The sequence below is a fragment of the Eubalaena glacialis genome, chromosome 18 (assembly GCF_028564815.1).
Source record: "Eubalaena glacialis isolate mEubGla1 chromosome 18, mEubGla1.1.hap2.+ XY, whole genome shotgun sequence".
Taxonomy (NCBI): domain Eukaryota; kingdom Metazoa; phylum Chordata; class Mammalia; order Artiodactyla; family Balaenidae; genus Eubalaena; species Eubalaena glacialis.
Window position 1 is genome coordinate 56,522,675 of NC_083733.1, and position 11,407 is coordinate 56,534,081.

General features: G+C 59.4%; 1 protein-coding gene across 3 annotated transcripts; it reads left to right on the forward strand.

Annotated features, from left to right (window-relative positions):
- The first annotated feature begins 33 nt into the window (after window positions 1–33).
- PLEKHG2 (pleckstrin homology and RhoGEF domain containing G2) lies at window positions 34–10,207 on the forward strand. 3 transcript variants are annotated; one of them, XM_061172815.1, is made up of 19 exons: window positions 34–862; window positions 1,528–1,651; window positions 2,451–2,722; window positions 2,801–2,901; window positions 3,796–3,862; window positions 3,981–4,027; window positions 4,273–4,423; window positions 4,744–4,881; window positions 5,075–5,275; window positions 5,676–5,768; window positions 5,861–5,947; window positions 6,318–6,351; window positions 6,443–6,544; window positions 6,643–6,690; window positions 6,768–6,806; window positions 6,970–6,986; window positions 7,172–7,348; window positions 7,457–8,381; window positions 8,464–10,207. In XM_061172815.1, the coding sequence occupies exons 2-19, from the start codon at window positions 1,549–1,551 to the stop codon at window positions 9,981–9,983; spliced, it is 4,122 nt and encodes a 1,373-aa protein (XP_061028798.1). In that variant the 5' UTR covers window positions 34–862; window positions 1,528–1,548; the 3' UTR covers window positions 9,984–10,207. The 3 variants fall into 3 exon arrangements, with proteins under 3 accessions (XP_061028798.1, XP_061028800.1, XP_061028799.1); XM_061172817.1 differs by having other exon boundaries at window positions 2,454–2,722; XM_061172816.1 differs by lacking the exon at window positions 34–862 and having other exon boundaries at window positions 1,012–1,651.
- Window positions 10,208–11,407: the final 1,200 nt, after the last annotated feature.

Sequence of the window (11,407 nt, forward strand, 5' to 3'; positions counted from 1 at the left end):
GATATGAGCCCGGGCGGCTGGGGGGAGGGGAAGCCCCAGGCGACCGTCCCCCGCCCCACTGCTGGGACCGGGCTCCCCAGCCACAGATGTATGTGGCGCCGCCGCCGCTAGAGCCGGCGCCACCCATCCCGGAACCTGAGGGGTCCACAGTCGCAGACTCCAGCCTCCCGAAACTGCACAGCGTCCTGAGGGACCCCGAAGCCCAGGCCCCAGCGTCCAGGCTAGAGGACCCCAGATACCCAGGTGCCCAGCGCCCCCTCCTGGAGGAGCTAGGAGTCCGGGACATCAGCGCCGCGCGACCCTGGAGGCCGAGCTTCCTGCACCCGGTTTCCAAGAATTTAGGATCCCAGACCGGAGATTCCCTCCAGAGTTTCCCAGAAAGCTGAGACCAAGACTCCCGGGGTTTGAGGAACTTGGGATACGGACTCCTAGCGCCCCATCCAGCCCGTTTGGGGCTGAAGCGCCCGCTACTTCAAGAGGACCCTGGAATTTGGGGCTCCCTGCGCTCCCTCCTGGAGGTGGTTTATCCCTGCTCTTAGAGTTAGGGGAACTCAGGAATCCGGGCCCCCCACCCTACGGCCCCATCTAGAAGACTCAGGAATTTGGGTTCCCAGCACCCCCATCTGAAACTCAAGAGTCGAGGCCCCCAGCATCTTCCATTTAGAGGACCAAAGAAATTTGGACCACTGCACCCCATTCTCCGAGGGACCCCGGATTCTGGTTCCCGGATCCTGAGAGCCCGAAGTTCAAACCCCTGACTTGCAGAGACCCAGGAGTCCCGGCTCTGCGCCTCCCCGGGGACCGTGCTAGGGTCGAATAGGAACTGGGCTGCCTCGGTTCGGGGCTGGAGACTCCCCGGGAGGTGAGGGGGGAGGCGAGGGGCCCCGACGGGTTGGGGGAGGGGGCGGCGCCGCTGCCGCTGAACAATGAGGGGGCGTGCCGGCGGGGGGCGAGCGGAGGAGCTGGCGGGAGTTGGGGGCTAGAGGGGTGTGGGGAGGCGCTGCAGGGGAGCTGCGGCGGTGGGAACAGTGAGCGGATCACGGAGGGACTGGCTGGAGGGGGTCGAGAACTCAGGGCCAGCGCCCCAACTCGCAGCCCTCCGCGGGGGAGGGAGCCGTCTGCAGGACCCTGGCATCCGGTCCCCCAGCCTCCTCCGCCCTCCCCTGGGACCCCGCGGCCTCCCGCCCACGGCTTTTTCCCAGCCCTGCCCCTCGCCCTCGGCTCCAGCCAGAGCCCAAACGTTCCCAGGATCCCTGAGCCTCCGGCCCCAGACACACCAGACTCACAGCTTGGACGGCTCTTTCGCTCGCTTTACTCTTTTGTCTCACCCTTAACATCTTTTTCTCAGTGTTCTCTCTCCTTGCTCCCCTCTTTCTATCACTTTGCCTCTGTCTTCCCCGGTAGTTACTCCCAGGGCCCCCTCCCAGGATTTAGACCACACTGTTAATTCTCAGCCCCCAGCCTCTGAGCGTGGGGGGCAGGGAGGCCTATGGGGTCCTGATATCCAGGAAGGGGGTCTTTCTGCAGAAGCCGCTGAGCCACTCAGCCATGCCCGAAGGAGCCCGTGGACTGGGCCTGTCCAAACCCAGCCCTAGCCTCGGCCGCAGAGGTGAAGTGTGTGACTGTGCGGCTGTGTGTGAGACTCGGACAGGTGAGCCTGTGAGGGAGGGGTGGAGCCTGCTGGGCATTCATTCTTCCATGAAAGACACTGCAACGCTCTGGGGCTGACCCAGTGCTGGCAACACAGACTGACCAAGACAGCCCCAGCCCTGCATGCACAGAGCTCCAGGTCTGGTCCGGGAGATGGACCCATCCCCATACCGTGATAGTCCAGAGGGGAAGCCCAGCATAGAGTGGTCAGGGCTGGGATGAGGAAAGCCCGGGGGGCTGTGGGAACTTAATCTGGGAGGTCCAGGGAGGCTTCCTGGAGGAGGGGACATCTAAACTGAGAATTGAAAGATGAGGAGGAATGAGTTGAGAGAGGCAAGGAAGAGTGTGCACAGAGGGAACAGTATGTGCAGGGGCACAGAGGTGAGAAGAGGCTTCTTATTTGAGTAACTGAAAGAAGCTGAGTGTGACTGGAGTCCAGAGGGTGAGAAGTGGTGTGTCTCGGGAAGAGAGCAGACTGGAAAGGTGTCTAATGGCCACCTTGCACAGGGCCCTGTGGATCTGAGGAATTTGGACTTTACCCTGAGGGCAGGAATGGGGTTATACTCATGGGAGTGACAGAGTCGGGCCAATTAATAAAGTTCTCCCAGGATGACACATGGAGGTGGATTCAAGGAATGGAGGCCAGCAGTCCAGAGAGGACCCTGATGGGAGAGGACAGGGCACAGTGAGGGGAGAAGGGAGCCCATGGGAGAGCTGTCGAGCAGGGGTGGGTGAGCGTGGGGGCTAAGCGCACTTACTCAGTTGGGGAGACCCCCTGATCGCCTCTTCCACACCCCCAGCAGCCCCTGCAACCCCCGCCATGGCCTCCCCCCGAGGTTCTGGGAGCTCCACATCCCTGAGCACAGTGGGCTCAGAGGGGGACCCGGCTCCGGGGCCCACACCAGCCTGCTTGGCCTCCAGGCCAGAGCCCCTTCCAGGGCCCCCCATCCGCCTTCATCTGTCGCCCGTGGGGACCCCGGCTTCGGCGAAACCCTCGAGGCTGGAGCGTGTGGCCCGTGAGATCGTGGAGACGGAGCGGGCCTATGTCCGGGACCTCCGCAGCATCGTGGAGGTGAGGCGGGTGGGCACCCAAGTGCAGTGGGGACCCAGGCCAGCCCCTCCACCCCTGTAACCGCAGTCATCCCCACAGGACTACCTGGGCCCTCTGCTGGACGGCGGGGTCCTGGGGCTGAGCGCGGAGCAGGTGGGCACGCTGTTTGCCAACATTGAGGACATCTACGAGTTCAGCAGGTCAGGGACGGGTGGGATGGGCAGCGGCGCTGGCTCGGGGGGTCGGGGAGGCAGGCTGTGTTCTAACCCCAACCTTGGCACCCCACAGTGCCCTGTCCAGGCTGGAACATGGGGCGTCATGACATTGGGCAGGGATCATGATGGGGAGTGAGGATCCAGAGTGGTGGAGGAGTGAGGTGGATGGGAGCCTGAGGGCCCAGATGAGGTCCAAATATCGGGATGGGTCCAGGCAGCGAGATGGGGCTATCGCTATGTCAGGTCTGGGATGGCGATGAATCCACGGCTTGTGTGGGGCCTGAGGATCATGACAGTGTGAGCATTTGTGTGACGAGCTCATCCTGGGAAACCCCTCAGTCCCAGACAAACCGGAATGGTTGGCCACTCGCTCCAAGGAGCATGACACCGAGTGTCTTTTTTTTTTTTTTTGGCCACACTGCTTGGCTTGCGGGATCTTAGTTCCCCAACCAGGGATTGAACCCGGACCCAGCAGCGAAGGCGCGGAGTCCTAACCACTGGACCACCAGGGAATTCCCTAATTACACTTAAAGTTATTGCAGGAGGTTTGTGAGTCACAACAAGATCTCGGGGTCACAGTGGGATCTTAAAATCATCACAGCTCTGAGCGTCCTGACACCCCTCTCCCTGGGTTGTGCCATGAGACCCCCCAGGCTCATGCCAGCTGTGACAAGATCTCAGGCCGAGGAACGTAATGCTGACCAAGGACAAAGTCTGAGCAGGTTGCAGTCTCCCATGTCACGATCAGAGGACCCTTCGTGTGGACATGACATCCCTTGAGAGATCCTGGCAGCCATCAAGGCCCCAGTCTCCTGGAGTCCACCCATGGGGGGCTGGGGGGGGCAGGGCAGCCCCTCACCCTTCCTCTCCCCTCCACAGCGAGCTCCTGGAGGACTTGGAGGGCAGCAGCAGTGCCGGGGGCATCGCCGAGTGCTTCGTGCAGAGGGTGAGGCGAGGGCCTGGGCTGGGGCCTGGGTAAGGGGGGAGCAGGCCTGGGCTAGGCGTGGGGGGGGGTCATGGGGAGTCGGGAACTGAGGTCTCCCTGACTCCTTTGCTGCCCACAGAGCGAGGATTTTGACATCTACACGTTGTACTGCATGAACTACCCGAGGTGAGGGCCGAGGAGCCCCTGCTGGGCCCCAGGCTGTGCCCACGAGCTGATGTGCCAGCCAAGCGCCCTCCACCCCGACCCATCCAGCTCCAAGCCCTGCCATACCGTGACGGCGTCCACCCTCTCCCTAACCCACCCCGACCCTGGCGGGCCCCTGAGGGTTCCAAAACCCTGGCCGCTCCCTGACCCCTCCCAGCCTTGCCCACCGTAGCTGCAAGTCCCCCTGACCTGTGCTGTGCCCCCAGCTCCCTGGCCCTGCTCCGGGAGCTGTCAGTGTCTCCGCCAGCAGCCCTGTGGCTGCAGGAGCGCCAGGCCCAGCTCCGCCACTCACTGCCCCTGCAGAGCTTCCTGCTGAAGCCTGTTCAGCGCATCCTCAAGTACCATCTGCTGCTGCAGGTCAGCTGTGGCCCCTGGGGGGCTGCTTGGGGAGGGGCAAGGTCCTGTCCATTGGCCACCTGGTGGAGCATCTGGAGAGTGGACCCTGGATGAGTTGGGCAAGGCCTGGGGAGGCATCCGGTCCCTAGAAACTGGGCCGGTGCTTGGGGCAGGGTCTTGCTGGCAGTGGGGGCTGGCGCCAGCTGATTTCACTTCGTGTCTTTGCCTGTTTGTCTCTCTCCGTCTCTGCCCCTGCCTTTATTTCTCTCTCTCTTATCCTTGTCATTCTTTCTTCCTCTGTTCCTCTTCCACTCCCTGGGTGCCTGGTGGCTGCCGTCCAGGAGCTAGGCAAGCACTGGGTGGAGGGCCCAGACGCCGGGGGCCGCGAGATGGTGGAGGAGGCTATCGTGTCCATGACAGCGGTCGCCTGGTACATCAATGACATGAAACGCAAGCAGGAGCACGCTGCGCGCCTCCAGGTGACCCCTGGGAGAGGGCTGGGACCGGCGGCATGGGGGGGAGTGGGCGTGAGTGCCTTTGCGGGGGGTCGGTCAGCGCCTTGGAGGGCGGGCTGGGACAGCACAGTCTGGTTGCTAACCCCCCTGTGTTGGTGTGCGTGCACCGCCCACCGGTGTGTTCCTGTGCCCGCTGCACCCGGCGTGGTACCGGCAGGAGGTGCAGCGGCGGCTGGGTGGCTGGACCGGTCCGGAGCTCAGTGCTTTTGGCGAGCTGGTGCTGGAGGGTGCATTCCGAGGTGGTGGAGGGGGCGGCCCCCGACTTCGAGGGGGTGAACGGCTGCTCTTTCTGTTCTCACGGATGCTGCTCGTGGCCAAGCGCCGGGGACCAGAATACACATACAAGGGCCACATCTTCGTGAGTTCAGGGATGGGGCAGGGCCAGAATGTTACCTGCCAGGTATGTTCTATACACGCATACCTGTAGACCTAAAGGCTGGGGGCAGGATCCGCAAGGAGGGACAACCCAGCTTAAAAGGGCCACGTTTTCTTGAGTCCGAGGAGGGGGGGCAGGGTTTAATAAGGAGGGGTGAGGCCAGTGGGATGCACGGGTGGTGCGGGCCTGGAGGGCGAGGATCTTCTTGATCCAGATGAGGCGGGGAGGGCTGGTGAGGGAGAGCTGAGCCCAGCCTGGTGGGGAGGGTCGACAGGGGGAAAGGGGACATCTTTCCAGGGGGTAGGGACCCAGATACACACGAGGGGCACATGGATGAGTCTGAGGCCTCTGAACTTGCCTCCCCTCTCTGCCCCTCATCCAGTGCTGCAACCTGAGTGTGAGCGAGAGCCCTCGAGACCCTCTAGGGTTCAAGGTGTCGGATCTGACCATTCCCAAGCACAGGCACCTGCTCCAGGTGAGCAGAGGGTGGGGCTGGGCGGGCAGGGATCCCCCCCAGTCCCTAGACCTCACCGCTGGCTCCCCATTCCACCCCCACCCCGCCCCCAGGCCAAGAACCAAGAAGAGAAGAGGCTGTGGATTCACTGTCTCCAGCGCCTTTTCTTTGAGAACCACCCCGCCTCCATCCCTGCCAAGGTACAGCTCCTGCCACCGCGGGGGGTCCTCAGGGTGCTGGAGACTCCCCTCCGCCAGTAATACCGAAAAAACCCTGAGTGCAGGGGGGGCTGTCTTAGGACATGATAGTTAAATTGCAGTGTTACGTTGCCTCGGTTTCAATCCCAGCTCCATCACATCCCTGCTTTGTGACTTTAGGCAAGTAATTTAACCTCTCTGGCTTCAATTTCCTCACCTGGAGGAATGATAGCACCAACCTCATAGGGTTGCGGTGAGGATTAGTCGTTATCAGTCATGTAAGGCACCTGACATGTAGCAGCACCCTTTAATAGGACCATGACTGGGGTGCTCAGGGACCAGCCTCCTCATCCCTCATCCTTGTCTCTTTCAGGCAAAACAAGTTCTCCTTGAAAACAGCCTGCACTGTGAGTTGGGGCCCTGGGTTGGGAGGATGTGGCAGTAGAGGAATCACTTCTAAGAAAAAGTAAAGTATTAGCCCCAAGTCTCTCCCTGCAGGTGCTCCTAAAAGTAAGTCTATCCCAGAGCCCCTGACACCTCCACTTGGGTCTCCCCGACCTCGAGATGCTAGAAGTTTCACCCCTGGACGAAGGAACACAGGTAAAAGAGATGGAACCCTGAGTTCCCCCTCCCTCCACTCCTCCCCCAGAAGCCTGGAGCTGGGCTCCTAACAAGGTTCTGATCCGCCTCTCCCACAGCTCCATCTCCAGGACCCGCCACTACCCGCCGTGGCCGCAGACAGTCTGGTGAGTACCCTTCACCTAAAAGTGAACTAGGCATCAGGTGGGACCTGGCCCCTGACATCACTGTGTCCTCCCTCCAGAGCCCCTGAAGGACCCTTACGTCATGTTTCCACAGAACGGTGAGTGACCACCCAGCCCAGCCTGGTCCGTCCCTGTCTGTCTGTCTGTTCCCGGGGACGCCCGGAGTTCGTGAGGGAGGGGTGATAGGGGCAGCTCATCGATGACAAGGAATAACACTCGTTCTTACATCTCACTCTTTTCTCTTTCTCATCTCATCCCCAGCTAAGCCTAGACTCAAGGTGAGAAATATCCTGGGACAGGGTTTGTTTTGGGTCCTGGACTCCTGGGTCTGAGGGAGGAGGGAGCTTGAGTTCCAAAGTCCTGGGTCTGAAGAAGAAGGGGGCTGGGGACTGGATTCCTCTGTCTGAGGGAGGAGGGGGACGGGGCCCTGGATTCCTGCCCTCCTTCCTTTCCTTCCTCACAGCACACTGGCAGTGAGGGGGAGCTCTACCCGCCCTTAGAGCCTCTGCCACCAGTTCCAGCTTCTGAACCCCCTGAGGACCTGGAGGACACTGGGCCCCCCACGCTGGACCCCTCTGGGACCTCAATCACTGAAGAAATCCTGGAGCTGCTGAACCAAAGAGGCCTCCGGGATCCAGGGGTGAGCCGGGCATCCCCTCACGGTGTCCTTGGGGCTCTGGGCCTGGGTAGGCACAGCCTGGGGGTCAGGGGGGCCAACCCACCCTGATACCTTTGGCTTCTTCCTCAGTGCCCACTACAGCCACCCCCCCATGACATTCCCAAGTTCCCCGGAGACTCCCAGGTGCCAGGCGACAGTGACACCCTCACATTCCAAGCCCTGCCCAGCCGGGACTCTTCAGAAGAGGAGGAGGAAGAAGAGCTGGATATGGATGAACGGGGCCCTTCCCCACTCCACGTCCTAGAGGGGCTCGAAAGTTCCAGTGCAGCTGAAATGCCTGACATTCCCAGCCTTTCCAAAAATCCTGATGTACCCAACCTCCCTGAAATTCCCAGCCTTTCTGAAATTCCCCAAATGCCCCGCCTTCCCAGTCTCTCTGACATTTCCAGTGTTTTTGAAATGCCCTGCCTTCCAGCCATACCTAGTGTCCCCGACATTCCTAGTCTTTCCAACGCTCCCACCCTCCCCTGTGACTCCTGGCTCCAGGGACCTCTGCAGGAGCCGGATGAGGCTCTAGCCACCAGGAGAGAACTCTTCCCTGGAAGCGGTTCTGGAAAACTGGGAGAGCCGTCCTCAGAAAGCAGGGCAGGGCAAGAGGAGGATGAAGGAGTATCATACCCAGATTTCCAGCCCCGGGATGTCACCCGAGATCAGGGATTCCCGGATGAGCTGGAGTTCCGCTCTTGCTCAGAAATCCGGAGCGCCTGGCGGGCACTGGAGCAGGGGCAGCTGGCCCGGCCAGGTTTCCCAGAGCCACTGGTGATCCTGGAAGATTCAGATCTAAGTGGAGGCAGCGGAAGCGGGAAGGCAGGAGCCCCAACTTCGGAGAGGTCAGCGTCCCGAGTGCGAGAGTTGGCCCGGCTTTACAGCGAGCGGATCCAGCAGATGCAGCGGGCTGAGACCCGGGCATCAGCCAACGCCCCCCGCCGCCGGCCACGGGCTCTGGCCCAGCCGCAGCTGTTGCCCTGCCTGCCCCGTGAGCAGGCTGAGCCAGGTGAGGTCCAGGTATGTGGTTGGCAGACGCAGCCCATGTGGGGGCATCCGTCCTAACTCGATCCACCTTTCTTTGCATACAGGGCCCCTGCCTGCCTTTGGACACGTGCTCGTATGTGAGCTGGCCTTCCCGCTGACCTGTGCCCAGGAATCTGTCCCCCTAAGCCCTGCTGCCCGGGTTCAAGCTGCCACAGCTGTGACTAAGCAGGGAGGCTGCCTGGACGGCCAGGGTCTAAATGTTTCAAGTTTGCCTGAGCAAGACCATCTGGGCATCCAGGTTCCAGCCGCCACACCTTTGCCCAAGCCGGAGGGCCCCCGCAACAGCCAGCTGCCAGCTATTACAACTTTGCCGGATCAAGAAGGCCACCCGGAAATCCAAGTTCCAGCTGCCACTCCTTTGCCCGAGCATAGAGGCCACGTGGATATACCAGTTCCATCTACCACCTCTTTTCCTGAGCAAGGATGCCACGTGGACATCCAAGTTCCAATCACCCCAGCTTTGCCTAAGCAGGGAAGTTGCTCTGATGTCTTGGTTTTAGCCGCCACTCCTACGTCCAAGCGAGAAGGCCACCTGGACAGCCAGAGCCCAACCAACACCCCGTTAACTAAGCAAGGAGATTCTAGGGATGTTCAGTTCCCAGCCACTGCCTATGGCCAAGCCGTCGATCCTTTGCTTATACACAGAAGCAGCCTAGACCCTCAGATCCCAGCTGACACCCCACTGCCCTTGCAACATGACCTCCCCGACATTCAGGTTCCGGGTACCTCACCTTTGCCTGCACATGGAGGCCACCTAGACCATCAGACCCCAGCCAACACTCTGCCGTCCTTGCCCCAGGACCTCCCACACTTTCAGGTTCCAGCTGCCACACCTTTCCCGCAGCCACAAGGCCTCACGGACACCCTGGTCCAAGCCCTCCCACCTTTGCCCCAGCAGGGAGGCCTCCCGGACATCCAGGGTCCAGCTGCCGCGCCTCTGCTTGAGGAGCAAAGCCTCACAGACCTCCAGGTTCAGAAACTGACACCTTTGTTGGAGCAGAAGAGCCTCACCAACGACCATGTTCCAGCTGCCCCACCTTTGCCTGAGCGAGGAGGCCCTCGGGACATTCAGGGCCTGTTACCCACCCGAGTCCAGACCACGGTGGTTTTGTCTAAACAAGGAGGCCACGCGGTCTCTCATGTTGCCAGGTCAGAGTCTTCAGACTTGAGCCCACCCCACAGTCCCCCACTCGCAACCCGGCAGCTCCTGGGCTCCAACGCAGCTGCCCTCTCAAGATACCTGGCAGCCTCATACATCAGCCAGAGCCTGGCGCGGCGGCAAGGGCCTGGAGGAGAGGCTCCCCCAGCCTCCCGGGGCCCTTGGTCCTCCTCTGCCCCCACGTCACGGGCACCTTCACCGCCACCCCAGCCTCAACCCCCAGCGCCCCCAGCCAGGAGGCTCAGCTATGCCACCACGGTCAACATCCATGTCGGGGGTGGCGGGCGGCTACAGCCAGCCAAGGCCCAGGTCAGGTTGAACCACCCTGCTCTCTTGGCAACCCCCCAGGAATCGGTGGGCCTTCGCAGAGCCCAGGGGGCTCCCGATGCCCCTTTCCACATGTGAGCCAGGATGTCGGGCTTCTTGAAAAGCAGAGACTTCAACCAGATGCCACAGACCCTCAGAATTCACCCGGAAGTTCAGACGCTGAACACAGGTCTAAAAATTGCCACAGCTTTCCAACACCTGGAGTCTTCGGCGAATGGTCCTTATTACTTAACCTGGATTAACCCAACAGGGATGGGGAAGGGGATGTCATTAATATTTTGTTAATTAATATTATGAAATTATGTATCTTTTCCCATTCTGGGGGCCATGGGGGATGACAGAAGACAACAATGAATGGGAAGGTCTGATACAGCACGAGTTAGTCGTTCTGAAAATTTGGGGAATCTCAAACTCCTTTGAGAATTACTGAAGACTGGACCCATTACAGTTTGGTGTATGATTTTAGAGCATTTATGAACTGCTTGATGCCTATCCAGGAAGGCCAAGTTAAGAAGCTTTTTCCCAAGCAGATCCCTCAAAATTCATTCCCTTAGCAGTTTATCCAGTTGATGTGTCCCACCATCATCTATTCCTCTCATCTACTTAGCCAATTCTATCCACCCAGCTATCTCTCCGTCATCTCCCTCTGTCCATCCATCTTCCAATCCATCATTCCCACCCATATGTCTTGCTTTATTCAACTTTCTCTACCCTATTCATCCATCATCCTACCCCACCCCCCATCTAGCACCTGTTCCTCCGTCAATCCACTCATCTATTCCACATGTCCATCTTCTCCAACCAACTCTCTCCATTCATCCATTTGTCACTCCATATTCCCACCTACGTCCATTCATTCATACATCTGATCACTCAACCATCTCCTAATCCATCAAGCCAACCGTCCATTTAACCATCTCTACCACCATCCATCCAACCATTTTAATCTCTTTCCATCCATCCCTCCTTAATTGGATTCTTCTGGGTCTTGGTACTACAAAATTTCAGAGACAGTTCCCTGCTTACGCCAAAAGGGATCAGGTTTGGGGTTCTGGCAGAAGTGTCCCACATCTGCCTTATTTCTCTTGGCAACCACTCTCCACCCTCCTAAGTATTCCAGTTCTTGTACCCACCCATCGAATTCTTGTATCAGATCTCTTTACCCCCTCTCTCTAGTTGGGGACCTCTACAGTGCCTCAATATGCCCCCACACCCCAAAGTAATTCAGGTCTTAGGGACAAAGGCTTTTATATTAAGATCGTTCTGTCCCCCTCCCAGCAGTGGTATGCCCAGTGAGAAGCACAATTTAAGCAGTTTCTTTGGTAATATTAGCTGCTTTTATTGAACACTTAACTTCTTGTGCTTTAGAGCATCATCTATGTAGTCTTCCCTGGAATTCTCTGAGACACCACAGCATCATGGCTGAGTTGAAGTCCCAGCTTTTCTAGTACTTGGCGTGTTAACTTCCCTCCGAGCCTGGGTTTCCTCATCTGTACAATGAG

Coding starts and splice junctions, on each gene's coding strand:
- PLEKHG2 (XM_061172815.1), top strand. CDS start 1,549: ATGCCCGAAGGAGCCCGTGGACTGGGCCTGTCCAAACCCAGCCCTAGC. Junction 5,769..5,860: donor AGCACAGGCACCTGCTCCAG/GTGAGCAGAGGG, acceptor CCCCGCCCCCAG/GCCAAGAACCAAGAAGAGAA. Junction 8,382..8,463: donor CCGTGAGCAGGCTGAGCCAG/GTGAGGTCCAGG, acceptor CTTTGCATACAG/GGCCCCTGCCTGCCTTTGGA.